General features: G+C 42.9%; 1 protein-coding gene across 1 annotated transcript in view; it reads left to right on the top strand.

Moving 5' to 3' along the window:
- The window catches only part of NKAIN3 (sodium/potassium transporting ATPase interacting 3), a 1,129,849-nt gene that overhangs the window by 913,915 nt on the left and 194,575 nt on the right, over window positions 1-21,359 (top strand). Inside the window, exon 4 of the mRNA XM_073583933.1 lies at window positions 8,215-8,412. Within this exon, the coding sequence (XP_073440034.1) occupies window positions 8,215-8,412 (198 nt within the window). The remainder of the gene's footprint in view (window positions 1-8,214; window positions 8,413-21,359) is intronic.

The raw sequence follows: 21,359 nt of genomic DNA, 5'->3' as shown, positions 1-21,359 counted from the left end.
TACCTATTATGTCTGGCATTACAAGGGTTTTAATGGCCAGGATATGCACTTTCTTATCCCAGCCACTGCTACATGGTAGCAGCACCTGTACATTTTTGGGGCAGGGCAGAAAAGGGTTAAAAGGCACCTGTCAAGTCCTTTTACACAACTAAACAGCCATCACTGGTTTGTAGTGCAAGGGATAATGTTTCTAAACTTGCCCCTATGGATATTTAGTGTCCTAAATTTTCTTTAAAAAATTGTTCAAACTCTGTGGGTGCTGCATGGCAGGTACAGCTGAAAAGTCACCGACATAGCTTCTTTCTCCTAGGTGCCCTGACTGGTACTGAGAAACAAAGAATAAAACATTTGGTACCATGTTCTAAAGTAATTGGCATCTTTGGTTTTATCAGCAGATCAAAAAAGTGCTATCTATCCTTTTGCTTTTCTTTGCATTTCTGCTTGCTGAGATTTTCTGCTACCTACAAGGAAAAGTCCAGATAAAAAATAATTAGCTGACAAGCAATGTACACTTTCATGCTCTTGGATTGCTGGTAATAAGAAGGTGCACCGTGGTTTTTAACTCCCGAACCTGCACAATCACATCTCTGAGAACTTCAATAGACTCAGAGTTTCATTATCATGAAATCTCTATTGTACTTTCTAACTACAATCCCAATTCCACAAAAGTTTATATGGTGAGCGATATGTTAAAAAATAAAAAGAATGCAATGATTTGAAAATCTTTTATAGCCATATTTTACTCAAAAAAGTACATAGAACACAGATCAGAAGTTGAAAATTAGACATTTTTCCATTTCCAATAATGCATTTAAAAATTTATGGAAACAACACATCTCTAAAAAGTGGAGACAGGGCCATGTCTATCATTGTGTAGCATTTCTTCTTTTTACAACAGTGTATACATTTCTGGGATGTGAGGAGGTTAGAGATGAGAGGATCGAGTTCAAGTTGAATTTCTTTAAATGTGCGATTCAAAGTTTGCAAATAAAAAACTTGTACAGCACCATTTCCTACGCTGCTATTGTAATTTTGTGTTTGCAAGGGTGTGAAAGAAGACATCATACCCCTCTCCCCCTAAAGACCACCTCTGCAAGAAGTATATTTAAATATATATTGTAACTAGTATATATGCTGCTGTGTAAATATGGTACAGGTAATGCCTATTGTGGGTAACATGTACTCAGTTCAAGTGTAGGATATAGTTTAGAGTTTAGGACATAGAGCAAGTTAGACAGTAATAGGCACCGTAAATGCAATATGCTTAGTGCATACTGTTAGAAGATAGTGACTGTAGTTAAGTAGGTGAAAGGTTAAGTTTGCTCAGCAACAGACTGCAGAGTAAAGAGACAATTAATGATTGGTCCTGCCCAAAGTGGGAGGGGTTAGCGCCAGTAAAAAGGTAAACTCTTCCTGGTTTAGTCAGTTAGTGAGGAGAGTTCGTTGTTGACAGTTGCTAGAGCTAATTCAAGGTGCAGTGGGCTGCTAGCAGAAGCAAGTTGTTCTTGGCGGTATGAGTCTTTACCTAACTCCCTGCAGATATTCCTGCCACATATGGAGTTCAAGACTCGAGTTGGTGGCTATGGAGAGCACCCACATCCCTTTCGTACTGAAGAAACTTAACATGGAACTGCGGGAGGGAAAGGTTATAGATTTTGGCAATACTGCAGGGTCGGGCAGAAAATCTCTTAGTCTGACAGGAACTGTTACAGCAGGGATAGTTCAGGTGGAAAGGAATGTAAAGAGGGAAGTGTACTGTGGTACTGAAACAAGAAAAGGAGGGTGCCATGCCCGATACTATCTGATGTACTGCAACTGTCAAGTAAACTGTTAAATGTTGAAGCAAACCTGGTGCCCCCTGAGTTATGTGTTGCTCTTCCTGAGTATGTGGAGCTGAACACGACATGGTACACTAGGACTGGGGCACAGTTTATTTGTGGGGTGCCAGGTAGTGGGAATGCAGTCCCTCGACCATGACTAACACGCTGTACACTTTGCATTTTCCCATGTGAGCCTCCCCATACTACCCTGGAGCCCTTTATAAATTAGCTTTGGTTCACAGGTGTGATTTTCACTACAGAATCATGCCTATTTTTAAAGTACTCCAGCCTGAAGGCCCATAGAGCATCCAATACTGACTGTCGGCCTTGCCTTTGTGCATGTGGAGTTCTCAATAATGTCTGAATCGGTTGATGATATTATGTACTATAGATGGTGGGGTATTCAAATTAAGGAATATGTCTCTGAAGTTATTCCATAATTTTTAGAAAGTCTTCATGAACCTCTGACCATCTTTGCTTCTGAGAGACTGCCTTTCCAAAATGCTCTTTTTATTTACAGTCATGTTATACACATATCAAGTTGAAATATGTTTCTGCCATCAATTTCTAAATGAGTTAACTGAAATGGAAAAATGTCTAACTTTCATCTATTTCAGGGAAAGCATTGCATATTTCAACAAGACAATGCGAAAGCACATACTGTATCCATTACTATAGAATAGATTTGCAGAAGAAGAGTTCAGATGATGAACTTGCCTCCTGCAGTCCAGAGTAGAGTTGAGCGAAACGGGTCGGTCAATTTCAAAAGTCGCCGACTTTCGCAAAAGTCGGGTTTCATGAAACAAAACACGACCATAGCGTGAGGTCGGCCACGAGGTCGGCGACCATGGCGCTAGTCGCGTTTCAAAAGATGCTTCCAGCGCCCTTTTTCAGCCAATGATGGAGGACGCACACTGTGGGCAACGCGATGACATAGGCAGCTATCACCACCATCTTTGAGAAGGGCATGCAAGTGATTGGCTTGCTTTGTGTGGCGTCACAGGGGGTATAAAAGGGTGTGCACGCCGACCGCCATCTTACTTCTGCTGATCTCAGAATAGGGAGAGCTGCTGCTGCTGCTGATTCTGTAGAGAGAGCATTAGGCAGGGAAGAAGATACAAAAAACTGCTTCTGCTGCTAGCGATTTTGCCTGTACAACACACCAGTTAGTGTGCAGTGCAAGGAGAGGCTATATTTTGGTGCATCAGCTCTGTTGGTTATTAGGCTGCCTTATAAGGCTCCCTGATAGCTTCATTACTGTTTTCACACTGCTGTGCAAACTGCTTTTTTAAAAGCAAAAATACTTTTCATCCTCTTTTTTGCCCAGTTACCAAGCGTTCATTTTTCCACACTTTTGTGTGCAGCAGTCCTACATATTAGGCTGCCTGCTGCCATACTTGGGACTGAGAGCATCATTGTTAGCTTGCTAAAATCTCTAGGGAGATTCAAATTCTCCCCAGTCCTATATTTTTCCCCGAACTCATGGCCTACGCAGTACCACGCTATGACCTACCCAGACGGCACTTCTTTTCTTGCAAAGCCATCCCAGCCCTCCACCTTCATGTGAAAGACCGCATTGTCCATACACTCAAGCAATCAGTGAGTGGAAAGGTGCACCTCACAACAGATGCATGGTCCAGTAGGCATGGCCAGGGCCGTTACGTGTCCATAACTGCGCACTGGGTTAATGTGGTGGATGCAGGGGACAGCGGCGGTGAGACAGTGCTGCCTAGCCCACGGTATAGGAAACAGTTGGCTGTAGGCGTTCAACCCTCCTACTCCTCCTCCTCCAGAAGCGAAAGCTCGTCCACAGAGCGCAGTCGCACAAGCACTCCATCCGCAGCTGCGAGTGTTGCACACTCAGTGTCCCACTATCGAACAGCTAGTGGTAAGCGGAGGTACTGGCCGACTACTTGCAGCGACAAACTGAGTCATGGCTGGGCAGTCTACATCTTGAGGCAGGCAAGGTAGTTAGTGATAACGGCTGGAATTTTGTGGCAGCCATAGCCCTTTCAAAACTCCGACAGATACCTTGCCTGGCTCACACCTTGAACCTGGTGGTGCAGTGCTTCCTCAATAATTATCCGGAGTTAACAGGCCTGCTCCAGAAGGTCCGAAGATTGTGCTCGCACATCCGCCGGTCACCCGTACACTCCAGTATGCAGAAGCTGCAGCGATTGCTCCAACTTCCCAAGCACCGCCTAATTATCGATATTGCAACAAGGTGAAACTCCACCCTGCACATGGTTGAGAGGCTGTGTGAACAGAGGCAGGCTGTAATGCATTTGTGGGAGGATACACGGCCAGGCACTTTGAGGGCAGACATGGAGTTGCCAGGTGTGCAGTGGTCAAAGCTGAAAGACCTCTGTAAAGTCCTTCAGTGTTTTGAGGAATGCACACGACTGGTAAGCACAGACAACGCCATCATAAGCATGAGCATCTCACTTATGCGTCTGCTCATGCAAACTTTGACACACATTAAGGAGCAGGCGTCTGCAGCCGAGGAGGATGAGGAAGAGGAGGAGGGAAGCCTTGATGACAGTCAGTCATTGTCTGCTCCGGGACCTCTCCTGGACGAGGTGGAGGAAGAAGAGGAAGAGGAGGAGGAGGATGATGATGGGGAAGATTATTTAGGGGAGGAGGATGCTTCTCACAGGGCAAGAGAAAATGTTGGCGTGACAAGGTCAGGTACAGGGTTTGTGCGTGACTGGAGGGATGTGGATTTGCCAGAAAGTGCTCCTCCACCCAGCACTCGCAGTGCATCATTGACACCTGGAACATTGGCCCACATGTCAGATTATGCCTTGCAGATCCTAAAAAGGGACCCCCGCATTGCCAAAATGATGAACGATGACGACTACTGGTTGGCCAGCATCCTGGATCCATGCTATAAAGGCAAATTCCAAAACATCATGCCACAGGAGAACCTTGACCTAATACTGACTAACAAACAAGCAACTCTGGTAAACCGCTTGTTTGAGGCATTCCCAGCACACAGCAGCGGTGATGGTTCTCCAACAAGCCGTAGGGGGCAACGTGGAAGAGGTGTTCGTGGTGAACACATCAGAAGTGGCGTTGGAGACAGGGGTTTCATGACCATGTTGTGGACTGATTTTTCAAGTCCCACTCACACGACTGGTAATGCTGCATCGATTGAAAGTGACAGGAGACAGCAGTTGTCAACTATGGTTGCAAACTACTTCTCGTCCCATATCGATGTTCTCCCTCACAGGTCATTCCCCTTTGACTATTGGGCCTCTAAACTGGACGCCTGGCCTGAATTGGCACAATATGCCTTACAGGAGCTCGCTTGCCCTGCTGCTAGTGTGCTATCGGAAAGAGTCTTCAGTGCTGCTGGCTCAATCCTGACAGAAAAAGGACCCGTCTGTCGACCCAAAATGTTGATGATCTAACCTTCATTAAAATGAACCATGCATGGGTTTCAAAGGATTTTGTCCCACCTTCCCCTGATGACACATAGGTTGCCAGAAAAATGGCTCGCTTTTGTCCTCCTCTTCCTTGGACTTCTCCAATTCCTCCATTTGCAGCTACTGAATGTCCAACATCAACATATGCCATTTTTTAAACCTCCCTAACTGGGCTGCCTCCACCCCCATGGCCGGGGTCACCACCTAGCACACGCAACCGTGCAAGTGCCATTGCCCTGGACAGGTAGGTGGGCCGACTCGTGGGCTGACTCTTGGGCGCTGGCACTGGCACAGGGTCCCTCATAGTGCAATCAAGTGTCTCTGATGGTGGAGGTGCACACCCGCCGTCAGGCACACCGGCATACTATGAGGGGCCCAGTGCCAGTACTGACGCCCACGTGTGGGCCCCCCTTGCTTGGGCAGGGCCCCAGCATTTGCAATATTTACATGGCCCATTATACACTGGAGCATTAGAAATGGGGCCCATTATATGTGGAGCATTATTTGGGCCCATAAGACACTGGAGCTTCATCCATGGTGAACAACATATACTGTAGCATTATGTGGAGCTCATCATATACTGTATCGAACATTATATGGGACCAATGATTCTGTATGGAGAAATATATGGGCCTCATTACTCTGTATGGCGCACTATGCGGTGGCCATAATACTGTATGGAGGAATATACTGTCTGTTTTTGGAACTATTGGAGAATTTAAAATGGATATCAGTCATGTGATGTAAGAATTGAAGTATTTTTCATTGTACTCTACTGGTATTTCTCTGCCTGTATCAAAGGATCATGAATTGTGTCATGTGTTAAAGGAGCCCAGTGACACTCTTTGGCCCTGGGCCCACGAAAATCTGGAGCCAGCACTACCCCCCCCCCACAACTTTAGCCAAATAACCCCCAGTTTTCAATGCCTAACTATTATTATAAAGTAAATTAAGGTTGACAAGCTTAAGGAATAAGAATTGATGTTTTTGGCATTAAAATGGGCACTCTAGGTGTGTTTCCTGTCCTCCACTCACTGCCGACTTTTCTTTCCCATTGATTTACATTGGGTTTCGTGTTTCAGTCAGACTTCGACTTTTCACAATAATCGACCGATTTCGTTCGACCCGACTTTTGCAAAAGTCGGGTTTCGTGAAACCCGACTCGACCCGAAAAAAGGCAAAGTCGCTCGTCTCTAGTCCAGAGGTATATAGAAAATTGCGAAGGTAAAACTTTACTTTCCTTATAGATTTTTGAAAGAGAAGAACTAAACACACAGAACAGACAGAACATGAGTCTTGGTTCAACCATTGTTGACAAATTCCCAACCAGGGATTTGGGCATTTTGGAGCACTTTAATCTTATGTCTGTTGTGTGTGTTTAGTTCTTTCTTATCGGCCTGATAGCAATTTAAAAAAACTATAAGTAAAAGTTAAGTTTTACCTTTATAATAATATAATAATAAATTTTATTTCTATAGCGCCGACAAATTCCGCAGCACTTTACATTTCAGAGGGGATTTGTACAGACAATAGACATTACATCATAACAGTAATCACATAGATCATAACAGATACCAAGAGGAATGAGGGCCCTGCTCGCAAGCTTACAGTCTATGAGGAAAGAGGTAGACACGAAAGGTGGGTGGTAACAGTTGCCCTGATTGTATGGACCAGCCATAATGTTAAGTAACAGTACAGACAGAGAGGGCTAATGGATGCATAAAGCATGTGGGAACATGATTATGGTAAAACTTTTGGCTGTGCCACACAGGGATAGATTAGGTTAATGTGTTGAGGTGATAGGCCAGTCTGAACAAATGCGTTTTCAGGGCACACTTAAAATTGTGGGGATTGGGGACTACTCGTACCTTTGTAATGTTTACTATATACCTTGGATCTGGAGCGAATTTCAATGTTTGCGGTTTGACAAATTGACTCCCGCACTTTATTGCTAATATAATCCTGAAGTCCAGATATATGAAACATTTGATACTTTATGAAATGACAAATCCAAAAAAGACCCAGGACAATTAAACAGATCGAATGAGACAAGAATGGGACAAGAATGAAACAAATATCTAACAAAGAAGATGTAGCACTTTTGAGCCACTAGAATCCTACATCAGATAAAATTGGGACAGCATTCATTTCTCAAAATTTTAGCAATTGTTTTTTTCACTTCTCAGACATTTACAAACTATTGTAAAAAAGAGGGGATGCTGCACAATGGTGGACAAGTCTCTGCTCCAGCTTTTTGGAAATGTGTTGCTGCCATCAATTTCTAAGTTTTATTTTTTTCAAATAAAATGGAAAAATGTCTAACTTTTACCTTCTGATATGTGTCCCATGTTCTGTTGTGAACAATATATGGCTATAAGAGATTTCCAAATCATTACATTCTTGTCTTCTTTACATTTTACACAGCGCACCAACATTTTTGGAATTGGGGTTGAGTTGTGCATTGCAGTCTTGATTAATAGTGTTATTAAGGACTAGAAAAACACGGCTGTCTTCTTTTAAAGAGAGAACCATACCTGTCCACTGATTTTTATGTGATATTGTAACTCGGCACAAAACCCATAAAATGATTAGTGCTATTTCTGGAAGAAATCAGACATTTTTCTTTAATCTTAGACAAACCTTTTAAGTAACTGTAGGAATTTCAATTACCAAACAGAATGCAGATTTACTGCTAATAACTGCATAATTGCAGGAAATGTTTTATCTGCTATAGAAATTAATGTAGATTTTCAATTAATTAATAAACATAAAAACTAATGATTCCAAATTTAATACATTAACAGTTTTATGTAGATTACGTGACTTTTATCCTTATTATACAGCTTTAGAAAAAATTACACTTGAAGTGTGTTTTTTTTTGTTTTAACATAATATTTTGATATTCTACTAGAAGAAACAATTTTTTCTGCAGGCTATGCATTAATTCTCTGTACTTCTTCTTGTAGGAGACAGATCTTATGACATTTAACATTTCCATTCATCGCTCATGGTGGAGAGAACATGGACCTGGCTGTGTGCGACGAGTAGTGCCTGCTCCAGCCAGCAGGAGCCTTGGAGATCACTCATTCATCTCGGTGACAGGATGCATCATTGAGTTTCAGTACCTAGAGGTCATCCACAGTGCTTTTCAGATACTCCTCTCTGTAAGTCACTTTATCATACAGTTTTGTTCTATAATATATGACTTATATTTTACAAATATTAAATAAAATGAAAGCTATTTCTATTTTATATTTTAAATGTGCAGTCTTGATTTAAAAGGGTTGTTGAATGGGTATAAATATAAAAAATAATGTATGTTCACCTGATCTTACGCCGTCATCTACGACGGGACAGGAAGTGCCACGGCTGGTGATGGGCTGCAGTAGTCCAGTGACTGGAATGACAAATCATTGGATGTACACCTGAACACTGCAGCCAATCATTGGCCTCAGCTCTCTAGTGACTCAAGAACGGGGCATCACCATTTTCTGTCCCACTGGAGACCTCCATAACAGTTTGTGCTAGATGCACTGATCGAGAGAGAACTAGTGATGAACGAACGTGCTTGGATAACATGTTATCTGAGCATGCTCAGGTGCTATCCAAGTATCTTGGGTGTGCTTGTATAATATGTTCGAGTCCGCTCGGCTGCATGATTCAAGGCTGTTAGACAGCCAAAGCACATGCAGGGATTGCTGGTTTGTTAGCCGCAGAAGACGCAAAACATACAACCGCAGGGACTTGAACATATTACTTGAGCACGCCCAAGATACTCGGATAACAGCCGAGCATGCTTGGATAATACATTATCCGAGCACATTCGCTCATCACTATTGAGGATACATCAGAACCCTTGCTTCTGTCAATTTTTTTTTATAATCATCCAACTTCTGTTGGGCTATTTCATCACCACAATTAATGCTTATGCACACAACAAAGCCCTGTGCAGTCCTTATTGGAATGTAAAAAAAATAAACTATCGGATGCAGGTAAGCTTTACTTAAGTTAAAGAAAACCTGCCAGGCATTTCATACTGCCCAAGCCATTAAGTGCTTCAGTGTTTCAGAGAATGGATCCAACTGGGGTCCATAACCACAGATGAGATTAGTTTGGCACCACCTCCTGTTGGTTCTTTCTAGTGCTGACCCAGGTGATTGACAGGTCTCTCCCTACATACACATGAACTAGAGACATGTTAATAACCTGCAGTGGCGTTGAGAAGAACCAGGGGCAGGGCTGGAATAGTCTCCTTTATGATTATGGTCTCCAGCTGAATCTTTAAAGGACATTTTCTCAGAAACACCAGAGCATTTATAAAAAATGCCTGGCTGCAATGATGTAGTCAGGATATGATTCATGATGCCTGCAATTTGGGCAGCATGAATTGCCTGACAGGGACCTTTTTAGCAAAGGTAAAATGCCTCATTTGTCCATGGAAGCTGCTGTTAGTCAAGAAAGGAGGATACATATACGTCTTAAGTGAAGAAAAGAACTAAAGTTTCCAGCAGGAGAATGAGAAGCCGGGTAGGAAAGCCACAAGTGCAGCTAAGCAGAACGTTAGCCACCGACTAGACTTAGAGAGCTACTGCATAATCAGGACACAGGAAAAGGAAGGCACAAAACAGAAGGATATAACATAAAACACAATATACTATACACAGTTTCAGGGATTTACTTACGAAGATTGATGCTGTAAACAGCCGTCTAAAAAGATCATTACAGGAATTGGCTCCAAATTTCAATTCCTAAATTCAGAAAATGAAATTATACCTGCTATGAGTTGGCATAGAATTGTGCCAAAATTTTCTCAATTTTCTTGCTTCAGGCTTAATAAATCTAAGTTGTGTACCACATCCTCCCATAGATACACATGCCCACTTTCTCAGGTTTTAGGGAGGACCAAGTTATTTTTCTTTTACTCAATTAACAATTTTATTAAATTTTTGTTCTGCAATTTGCAACTTTTTTAGCTCAGACAAAACTCCTGTAAATTTCTCAATAAATATGGGCTACTAAAGCTAAAAAATAACTTTACTCTTGGTGAACGAACCTCACTCATTTCACCTACAATTTTGAATTGCTTCCTTGGCTATTACCTTTGGAGGAAACTAGCCTGAATATCAAATAATATTAATATAAAATGAATATAAAATAATAGAAATATAAAATAAAAATACAAAATGTAACCCAACATTATTACGTTTTTTTATTGCTATATTTCAAATGATAGCTATTCTTTACTAGAGATAGATGTGTAGCAGCTACACCCAAGGACAAAAAGAGTAAGGCCCCAAATCATCAAGGCAAATCTGGTGTAAATCACTTTGAAAATGTGCTAAATATTTGCGCAATGCGGAATTGTGCAAAAGTTTGTGTCTTTTGGCATTTTCATGCCAGTTTCACCAAACTCAGCCAAAATGGGTCTAGTCAAGTTGGAACAGGGGTGCGACAGGGACATGTCACTACAGCTCGTCTAATTCATGATGAGCTGTGGTGTTACTTACGCCAGAAATATTAACCCTGTCTCTACCTGGATTAAGTTTTGTGGCAAAGCACATGGGCGAGCACACTACTTGTCAGATGCTCCTGCTTCATCAGGAGGCATGCACCCCTCTATAAATCAGGAATGCCTGACTCCAACACAACCCCTCACCAAGACCGGCGTGAATGTCGGTCTTTATGAATCAGAGCTTATGCTCATGTTTCTCCAGTTCAAGGGAGACTTTTGCTGAGCTTACTATCTGTGGTAACAACTAACTCTCTAGAGTTTCCTGGACCCTTGATATCTTATCAACTGATATTTCTGTTGTGGCCAGTTGAGCAAATGACAACAACTGATAGAGTCATTGCTCATTGTTGAGGGGTTATGGGAAATATTTTTTTTTGAACAACATTAAAATTATATTTTAGAAGGGTTTTCGAATCAATTATGATGGCAAAGGAATTTGTACACACATAAATGGTGCATAATATAAATCAATGGGCTGTCTACCGTAATGCAGCGCTGGGGGACACTCACTTTGCTGGTCGCTGAGGCATATGCTGGGACACTCAGGGTTAAAAAAGGTCCATTTGGTTAACCCTCCTCAGAAACCAAGGAGTATGCAGCTGCAAGTACAATGTCCATTAAACATTCAGCTCTATAGGAAAACACAGTCTCTCACTGACCCCAGTCAGCATAACACGGATTCCTGTCCATTACCTGTTGATGTCAGCCACACAGGTTCCCGGATGCCTCTTATCCTCAGAGGTATCCCATAAACACAGCATAAATACAGTATCTCACTGACCCCAGTCAGTATCTCTCACGGTTGTCAGACTGTCCACTCCCGAGGTATCTCACAGACCTCCTTCCTCTGGCTCAGGCTAGCCAGCATTGCTTCCCCAGGCTGTGTGATGTCCAGCAAGCAGGTTTGGTCAGGAGCCACACATGCAGAAAGACTTCTCCTTCACTGCACACAGACCACTCTGTAGTGTCCAGCCTGGACACATGGAAATCTGTCCACACTGACAGACTCCCAAACACTCTCCTCCCATGTGCCAAACACACCTCTATTACATAGTTGTAACCACACCCAGGTACCTATCACATGGCTAGTCAGGTGATCGTGACATCACCGCAGGTCCTCAAACACACAACCACACATAGGCTTCATCTTGGGTGTTCAGACGCACCCCCTTGGGTGTGTATGTAGGTGACTGGACCCACCCAACTCTCCAAGTCACCTGGAAGCCTCCCAATGTAAAGCAAATCCCTCAGCAGTAGATCTGCTGAGCAAACACACCCAGGCTTCCATCACAGGGCTACCCACCTCTGTGATACATACCGGCCACTCATCACGACACCGGTCAGTGTCTCACCATCACAGTTACGCCTCCAAGCGTATCCTGAGGAGCCCATACAGCGCCCCCGAGCTGTAACAGGGGTCACTGCTTCACACTACTCATTCATAGATGGACTGGGTTCTACTAAGGGAGAGCAATTCTTTTTCTAACAGTTAATTGTCTCTATCACATTTATATGTAACTAGCTGAAGAGCCCGGCGTTGCCTGGGCATAGTAACCAACTGTGGTTAGTTCTAACAAATTATAATGATTATATTGCACATAAAAACATTTCACATCTTATATTCAACACAACAGATTTGCAATACAAATTAACTAAGTATTGATAGTATTTTATTTTTAACTCATTCAAGATTTTTGGTTTTTCCTTTCGGTGCAAAGATGAACAGATATTTGGCAGTTCCATCTCTTGAACAGACCACGTAAAGTTAACCATGAGAAAAGCATGGAGATTGCAAATTGATCCCTACTACTTTCAAGGACTGTCCCTGAGTATTGTTAATTGACATTGCAAATAGCAGTTGAACTGGAAACTGGAAGCGTTTAAAATCAAAAAACAAATCAGATGGAATGAGTGGAATTCTTGGAATGAAAATGTCCTCTCCTTTAGCACATCCTGTTTCTGAGCTGTGTATCTAACCCTATTTCCTGTGTGATAATGTCTGCTGAGCTGTGTACCTAATCCTATCATGTGTGTTACTGACTGCTCTGCTGTGTATCTAATCCTATCGTGTGTTACTGACTGCTCAGCCGTGTATCTAATCCTATCCTGTGTGATACTGACTGCTGAGCAGTGTATCTAATCCCATCCTGTGTGATACTGACTGCTGAGCTGTGTATCTAATCCTATCCTGTGTGATACTGACTGCTGAGCCATGTATCTAATCCTATCCTGTGTGATACTTGGCTCCCCCTGCAGTCTGTGTCAGAGGGTGGTCTGTGTTGGAACGGTAATAAATTGTGTTATTTCCAGCTTTACAGAAGTACCATAACACCATAGAAATGATAAGAATAATAGGCCTCAGTTAGCACAACTGTCTACAAAGAAAACTGTTGCTGATAGCAACCAATCACAGCTCATTTTTCATCTTTTAAACAGCTCTGGGATACTGGGCTCCCCCTGCAGTCTGTGTCAGAGGGTGGTCTGTGTTGGCACGGTAATAAATTGTGTTATTTCCAGCTTTACAGAAGGACAATGACACCATAGAAATGATAAGAATAATAGGCCAAATTGTTTGGTGAATTGGAATGCGCGGGGTTAAAATTTTGCCTCACAACATAGCCTATGATGCTCTCGGGGTCCAGACGTGTGACTGTGCAAAATTTTATGGCTATAGCTGCGACGGTGCAGATGCCAATCCTGGACATACACACATACATACACACATACACTTTTTCCCCATTATGTACCTAGGGGCAAAATTGTTTGGTGAATTGGAACGCGAGGGGTTAAAATTTCACCTCACAACATAGCTTATGACGCTCTCAGGGTCCAGACGTGTGACTGTGCAAAATTTTGTGGCTGTAGCTGCGACGGTGCAGATGCCAATCCCTGTCATACACACATACATACCAACATACACACACACATTCAGCTTTATTTATTAGATTCATGATAGATCATAGTTGGCTGAAATAACTGATTTTGTGGGGACCAGCCAACCATCTAATGTATATGTGGATGTCCTGAATCTCTCTTGAAGCCATTGTTGGAGGAATGAAGGTTCAGGCACGTTGTATTTGAACATGTCTGATCCTTTGCTTTCATAGGAGGTAAGTTGCTACCTGAAGTGTACGCCGGTATTTATTCCTCTTACACATTTAAAATACATGGTTGGCAAAGAATGTGAAATTATGGGTTTATCAAGAGAAATTGATGTTTATCTGTCAGCAAGCTAAAGTGTATGGCCGGGATCACACATGCAAGGAATACGGCTGAGTCTCTCATGTTAATAGCTGGCACTGCCGCCATCACTCAGAAGTGTGCGGCTCCATGTATTGCTATGCGGCCGCACGCTCCGCTCCTGAGTGCCGGCGGCAGTGCCAGGTATTAACATGCAAGACTCGGCCGTATTCCTCGCATGTGTCTGCTATGTTAACTCTCCTGCACAAATGGATTGGGGCTTTCCTTATCAACAGGACGAAATTTAAGACATAAATGTCTTCTCATGCTCATTGCATTTGCAGCACAGAATATAGAATTAATACAAATATAAAACATTTTTTATTAATTTATTTGCAGTCTACCAAGATGGAGATAAAAATGACAGGTGCCAATTAGCATTAGCATTTGAAGTATTTCCCACCCGTTCTTCAAGTTTCTACAACATTTACCTTGTGACAATAAGTTACTTCTGAAAGTATTTTTTCTCGGGTTGCCCATTGTCAAGGCCACTATTTCTTTCAGTTTATGTGTCATTCTACATTATCACATGAAGTCATCAAAATGATTTCTTGGCTAATGGTGGTGGTCTAATGGTAAAGTGGTAAAAAGGTATAACATTTGTACAGGAGTAGACAAGACTGAAAATGTAGTTTGCTGAAAAATTGGTATTTATAGTGTATAATAAAAATAGTAAATGCAAGAAAGAAGATGCATGGAAGGTTTCTGGTGACGGATAGCTGTTCCTGTGATATCGGCAACTGTTCGCTAAGACAAACATATTGGGCAGTTCAGAAGAAACTCTGTGTTTGAAGAATTAATGTTGTCTAGGGAAAATGTCTGCTTACAGCATAACCCATTCCTGTACACATCTATGCTTTCTTGTTGGAACAAAGTCATTTACAAAGAGACACACATACTGTATGATCTCCACAGATTTGCGTGGGTTTCCTCCGACATGTCAAAACATGGGTTAATTGGTTTCCTTTTAAATTAGCATCAATGTGTATGTGACTATTTGTAATAAGGAAATTATATTGTGAGATTCATCATAATACTACATTTTGTACAATTATCTCTATTAATATAAATAATGCTCCCCATTCACATGGCTATTAAATGACCATTTGTTTGAGAGGTATAAGGCTAGTTTCACACTAGCGTTTTTTTGCGCTGCGTTTGGAGTGCACATGAAACGCATGTCAAAAGTGCATGCAAACGCTTGTAAATGCTGCATTTTTGTGTAGCATTATTGTGCGCATAACTACAAAAATCGCAGCGTTTTTATGCGTTTGTAAGCGTTTTTCATGCGCTTGCATTTTTTATGCGCAATAAACCGGAGAAAAAATAAATCCTTGAAAAATTCTTGCAACAAACTCCACCAATGGGACAGCAGTGGGCGTATTGAAATTCTTTATATACTGTAGCCCCTGTTTACAGCTAAATTCTTCACATTTGCTTGCATTTGACTTGAGAAACAAGGATCTGAGCTGGAAGAGCTTTGACTTTGACTTGGATCTGGACATGAGGATGGCTCAGGCTTATGCTGTTGCTTGCCCTTAACAGAGGGAGAGAGAGAGGCAGTGAGGACGGCAGCAGTGGCGTTTGTGGATACATCCCATTATTGAACTCCGGGAGAGCCGTGGAGCGTACCACACCCTCTACAGCGAGCTCCAGGCAAACCCAGATACATTTACGGATTATACCCGGATGACCAAAGAAACCTTTCACTATTTGCTTGGTCGGGTAAAAGAAGTCATCCGGAGACAGGACACGGAGCTCCGGTGTGCGATTACTCCTGAGGAACGCCTCCTGGTCACATTACGGTATGTAGTTTTGCAAAACCAATGCAGCATTTTCTCTGTTGTGACATGTACTCTAAATCTGGCAGAATTATAGTTCTGCCATGTAGTTAACAAAGGCTGTGGTAATTTTTTTATGGCATGTATTGAACAAAAGGCTGCAGATATATTTTTTTTATTGAATTTTAGGTATGTACAAAAATCCCTATACACAAATAATTAATTTTTTTTTCTTTGTGTCACAGATTCCTGGCTACTGGAAAGACCCTCTCTTCATTGCACTTCCAGTACCGGATTGGAATATCCACCTTGTCTGGAATTGTTGCGGACACCTGCCGGGCTTTGTGGAACGTTCTTTGTCCCGAATTCATGCCCATGCTAACCGTAGAAAAGTGGTTGGAAATCGCCGACAGAATCTGGACTGTGGATGGGAAACATCAGGATTATGAAGCCCAAAAGAACAGGCTCCGAGTTCTTTAACTACAAAAAGTACTTATCTACTGTACTGATGGCCATTGCGGATGCAGACTGCATGTTTATTGCAGTGGACATTGGAGCATTTGGCCGTGGGATTGACTCCCAGGCTTTTAAGACCTCTGACATGGGCAGGAGGTTGTATGGCAACAACTTCAATTTCCCCATGCCACGGCCTCTTCCCAACACCGAAGGTCCGCCACAGCCATTTGTAATGGTTGGTGATGAAGCATTCCAGATGTGCCAAAACCTGCTGAAACCCTACTCCAGCCGGGACTTGGACCTCCACAAAAGAATTTATAATTACAGGCTCACCAGGGCCAGGTGAACAGTAGAGTGTGCATTTGGTATACTTGTATCTAGATGGCGCATTCTTGGCACAGCTATTAATCTGAAACTGGAAACAGTGGATGAGGTGGTCAAGGCTTGTGTTGTTCTACATAATTTTGTAATTTCTCCAGAACAACGAACTTTGATCTTGATGATGTTGCTCCTAATCCATTGCCTGAATTTACACAGCACCCTCTCAGGTCATCCGTCGAAGTTGGCCAAATGAGAGACCAATTTGTGGCCTACTTCAACTCAGATGTAGGACGGGTGGAATGGCAAGAGCAAATGGTGTAAAAAAATTTTATTGCATGTTGTTGGTATGTTAATAAAAAAACTGTTTTGCTACCTGAACTGAGTGCATTCTCTGTTTTTACATTCCCAATACCATTAGCAAGTAGCCAGGTGTCTCAGTGAATTTATGATGCTGTGTTTTGTTCATCATGAATTCACTAATACTCCTGCGTAGGTGACATACACACACAAGTTGTATTATTACCTTTATAATCTCTACATGGTGTTCAATTAACAGCGATGGTGGAGATAATACAACTCTGTCAGGTAAAATACCCAGACCTTGTGTCATGCTGAATACTTATCACAAATGGCCATTACAATACAGATTAAACTGCAGCATCACTACACTCTTCTGCAAAATATATGGAGAGTTATAGCAACGCTGCAGGTTCAAAATCAATTCACCTGCCCAGGTGTGATAGTGGTGCAAGGTCAGGGTATTTGGGAAGTATATATAACATTTATTTTCACCATCAGTAATGTGTTTCTTCCACAAACACGTAATAGAGTATGTGGTTATTTGCAAGGTATATCTATAGTTCCTTGCCTTTTCTCTAATAGTTAAATGTGAACGGAAAAAAAAAGGAAGGTAACAATAGATATGCCTTGCACTCAACACCATCCTCTATGCCAGGGTTTCAAAAATGTATTCCTAAATGTCAACCTACAGATCATGTATCCCTTTTTTTTTTTTTTTGGTAACTCAAATCAAATTACTAAAAACATGATTTGTTTGTTGGCTTTTAACACTGTAGTTGGGGAACCCTTCCATAATTTAGTGTGTGCAATACACCAGATATCTCCATTACAGATGTTTCTTGTGTCAGTCAAGGAGACGTGTTGTCAATTAAACCAATCTACATGACTTGTCTTTTTCACAGCAGTCTCTACATTTTTTTAATATTGCACAGACTGTATCCAGCAGGGCTCCCCAACTCCACTCCTCACGGTCCACCAACAGATCATGTAATGAAATACATATCTCCATTCATAACCGTTTCACAAGAGCCCAAAAAAAAGAGGATTCACAACATGATCTGTTGGTGGACCTTGAGGACTGGAGTTGGGGAACCCTGCTGGATCCAGTCTGTGCAATATTAAAAGAATGTAGAGACTGCTGTGAAAAAGACAAGTCATGTAGATTGGTTTTGTTTTTTGGACAACACATATCTATATGAGTTGTCTTTTCCACAGCAGTCTCTACATTCTAGTAATATTGCACAGACTGGATCCAGCAGGGTTCCCCAAATCCACTCCTCAAGGTCCACCAACAGATCATGTTGTAATGAAATCCATAGCTCCATTGCTAACTGCTTCACAAGAGCACAAAAAAAAGAGGATTCCATACAACAAGATCTGATGGTGTATCTTGAGGACTAGAGTTGTGGAAGTATGCTGGATCCAGTCTGTGCAATATTACAAGAATGTAGAGACTGTTGTTGAAAAGACAAGTCATGTAGATTTGTTTCGTTGACAACACATATCTCAAAGACTGACACAAGAAACATGTCTCAGTAATGGAGATATCTGGTGGCAAAAACGCTAAGTGTACGGTGCAGTGTGTGTACGGCGCAGTGTGTGTAGTCGGCGATTGACACAGTAACCAATCAAAATATTTTGAAAGCACAATTGCGCATTTATTTTTAAAAAAAAAATAAAAAATTTTTTTTTATTAGGAATGACGTTTGGGGAAAGATTGGGATACTTTGGGTGTGTGGAGAGGCGAGGAACGACTGGAGGTTGAGGAAGGGGTTCTAGGAGAAGGGGTGACGAAAGTACTGGGGGAAGGGAGCTCTGGAATGGACATGGAGGCAGGTTGAGACACATTAGTAGGAGAGGGTGGATGGACGAACAAAGTTTTTTTTTTTTTTTTTCTTTGGCGCAGGAAGATCCTGCCCGGAGCGACTTGCAGCCTGTGACCGCCTTACTTTGGTCGACCGCCTTGTGATGGTGGACTGTGTAGTTACCCTGTAAAATAGGGAATGCGGATCACCCCTTTGCTGCTCTGTGGTGGCGGTGGCCGTGCTGATAGAAGTGGCAGTGGCGGTTCTCCTAGAAGGGGAGAAAGTTGGGTCGGTGCTCCCAGCAGGAGGCTGCCTGTCTGGTATCTCTGCCAAAGTTCTTGGGGTACTCTGAGGAGGAGTATTGGTGGCGGTGATCTTACGATGAGAAGTTGTGGTGCTCCTTTGATGAGGAGTGGTGGTGGTGCTCCTTTGATGAGGAGTGCTGGCAGTGCTCCTTTGATGAGGAGTGCTGGCGGTACTCCTTTGATGAGGAGTGCTGGAGGTGCTCCTTTGATGAGGAGTGCTGGAGGTGCTCTGTTGCTGAGGAGTGCTGGCAGTGCTCTGTTGCTGAAGAGTGCTGGCGGTGCACTGTTACTGAGGAGTGCTGGCGGTGCTCTGCTGCTGAGTGCTGGCGGTGCTCCTTTGGTGTTGACTGGTGGTGTCTGTGGCCCAAGTAGGTTCTGTGGTGGTTTGGCTCCAAGCTGGTGGTGCTGTGGCGGTGGTGGTGCTCCATACAGGAGCAGCGCTTGCCATAGTGGTGGTGGCGGAGGAGTGTCCAGCAGCACTCAGACTTGGGGTGGTGTAGTGGTGTCCGGCTTCGCTGGGAATGCAGGTGGCCGTGCAGTGGTATGCAGCAGAAGTCAGTAGTGTGGTGAATTGAGTCAGCGGTGGAACTGTGGGAAATGACACCACTGACTGCTGCACATACCGATTCTGCTGCATAGCCTGCAAGTAAGCAGTGTTGCAGGCCTGTAGCACACTCAGCTGTTGCTCAGGACTAAGGTGTTCTGCCATGCCCTGTTCAATTTTACTGAAAAAATGGTGCGCTGGTCTGTTGAGGTTGGCCTCCAGACGGTCAATGCGCTGGTCAACAGAGTGGAAGCGGTGTTCCATGTGGTTAAAACCACGTTCCATCAAGGAAAAACTGCTTTCCATTCTGGCGGACAGCGCCTTGAGGCTGCCCTTAAACATCTCGCTCAAGAGCATGAACTCGGGCATTGTCCAAGGCCCTCTGCCGTTGGCGGGTAGTGGCCGCATAACCAATGACAGAGACCTGGGACAGGGGAACACCTGATGGACCAGCTTCCTGGTCACCAGCTGTCTGTGTTGCTGACCTGCAAGATGCTTCCTGGCTGTCGGATGGCTGGGACGGGTCCGAGGTCGATCGATGAAGAACCGCTCGCGGGACAGGTTGCAGGGTGCTGCTCCAAGTGCTGTGGAAAGAAAGGGAAACCATTAATATCATGCATTAACAAGAAGCATCAGCTGTGGAATAGAAAAGCACATAGCTATAACAAACCAAAAAAAAAAAAAAAAAAAAATCTTACGCTCTGCTGGCAAGGACCGGTCTCAGGAAAGCCAACTCTCGATAATAGCACTACTTTCTTCTGCGCCTTGCCGCTGAACCACTCCGAACCTGTCCCTCAGCACGAACATCAGTGTTGAAGCGGTCCTTCATCGAGCGCCAACGTGTGCGGATTTTGTTCACTGTTGGGAAAAATAAGAAAAAAAATATATAAAATGCACTTTAGGCAACTTAATTGTCAGCACACACACCGGATAGAACTTTGCAAACAGTCAATGCTGCAGCACAAATAAAATTCTAGACAAAATGCAGTCACTGTTGATACTGAGGACGCTGTTATGTTTCCTGCTAGAATATATGTAGCAGCGAAAACAACAGTATCATCCGGAGCAAGAGTGAAAACAGGATCAAAACAGCAGTTGACAAAGCAATCACTTTTTTCCACATGGCATTGGTGTTTTTTTAATGCAAGGATATATCTTGCTAAAAAAACACCAGCACCATCAGGACCATAAAGCAATGCAGCAGTTGAAGACAAAAAAGCAATCACTGTTTTCCACATGGCATTGGTGCTTTTAATGCAAGAATATATCTTGCAAAAAAAACACCAGCACCATCAGGACCATAAAGCAATGCAGCAGTTGAAGACAAAAATCAATCAATGTATTCCACATGGCATTGGTGTTTTTAATGCAAGAATATATCTTGCCAAAAAAACACCAGCACCATCAGGACCATAAAGCAATGCAGCAGTTGAAGACAAAAATCAATCAATGTATTCCACATGGCATTGGTGTTTTTAATGCAAGAATATATCTTGCCAAAAAAACACCAGCACCATCAGTACCATAAATCAATGCAGCAGTTGAAGACAAAAATCAATCAATGTATTCCTCAAGGCATTGGTATTTTAAATGCAAGAATATATCTTGCAAAAAACACATCAGCACCATCAGGTCCAAAAATCAATGCAGTATCACAGAGCATCTTTATACTTACTGAATGCCCTTTTTGAACTTGGAGAGGCGCTGTCCCAGCCATCCATCATCGCTGCGGCCACCTCATTCCAGAGCTGCCGGGTCACCACTGTGTCTTTGTACTGCTGGTCACGGCTGTCCCACAACGGGACACGCTCCTCAACAAGGCAGATCAGGTGCTCGTTGTCGATGTA

The sequence above is a fragment of the Dendrobates tinctorius genome, unplaced genomic scaffold, assembly GCF_039654945.1.
Source record: "Dendrobates tinctorius isolate UK_male_01 unplaced genomic scaffold, ASM3965494v1 ptg000082l, whole genome shotgun sequence".
In the NCBI taxonomy this organism is placed as follows: Eukaryota; Metazoa; Chordata; class Amphibia; order Anura; family Dendrobatidae; genus Dendrobates; species Dendrobates tinctorius.
Note: the sequence above shows the minus strand (reverse complement) of the source record. Positions and strands in the feature narration are given on the sequence as shown.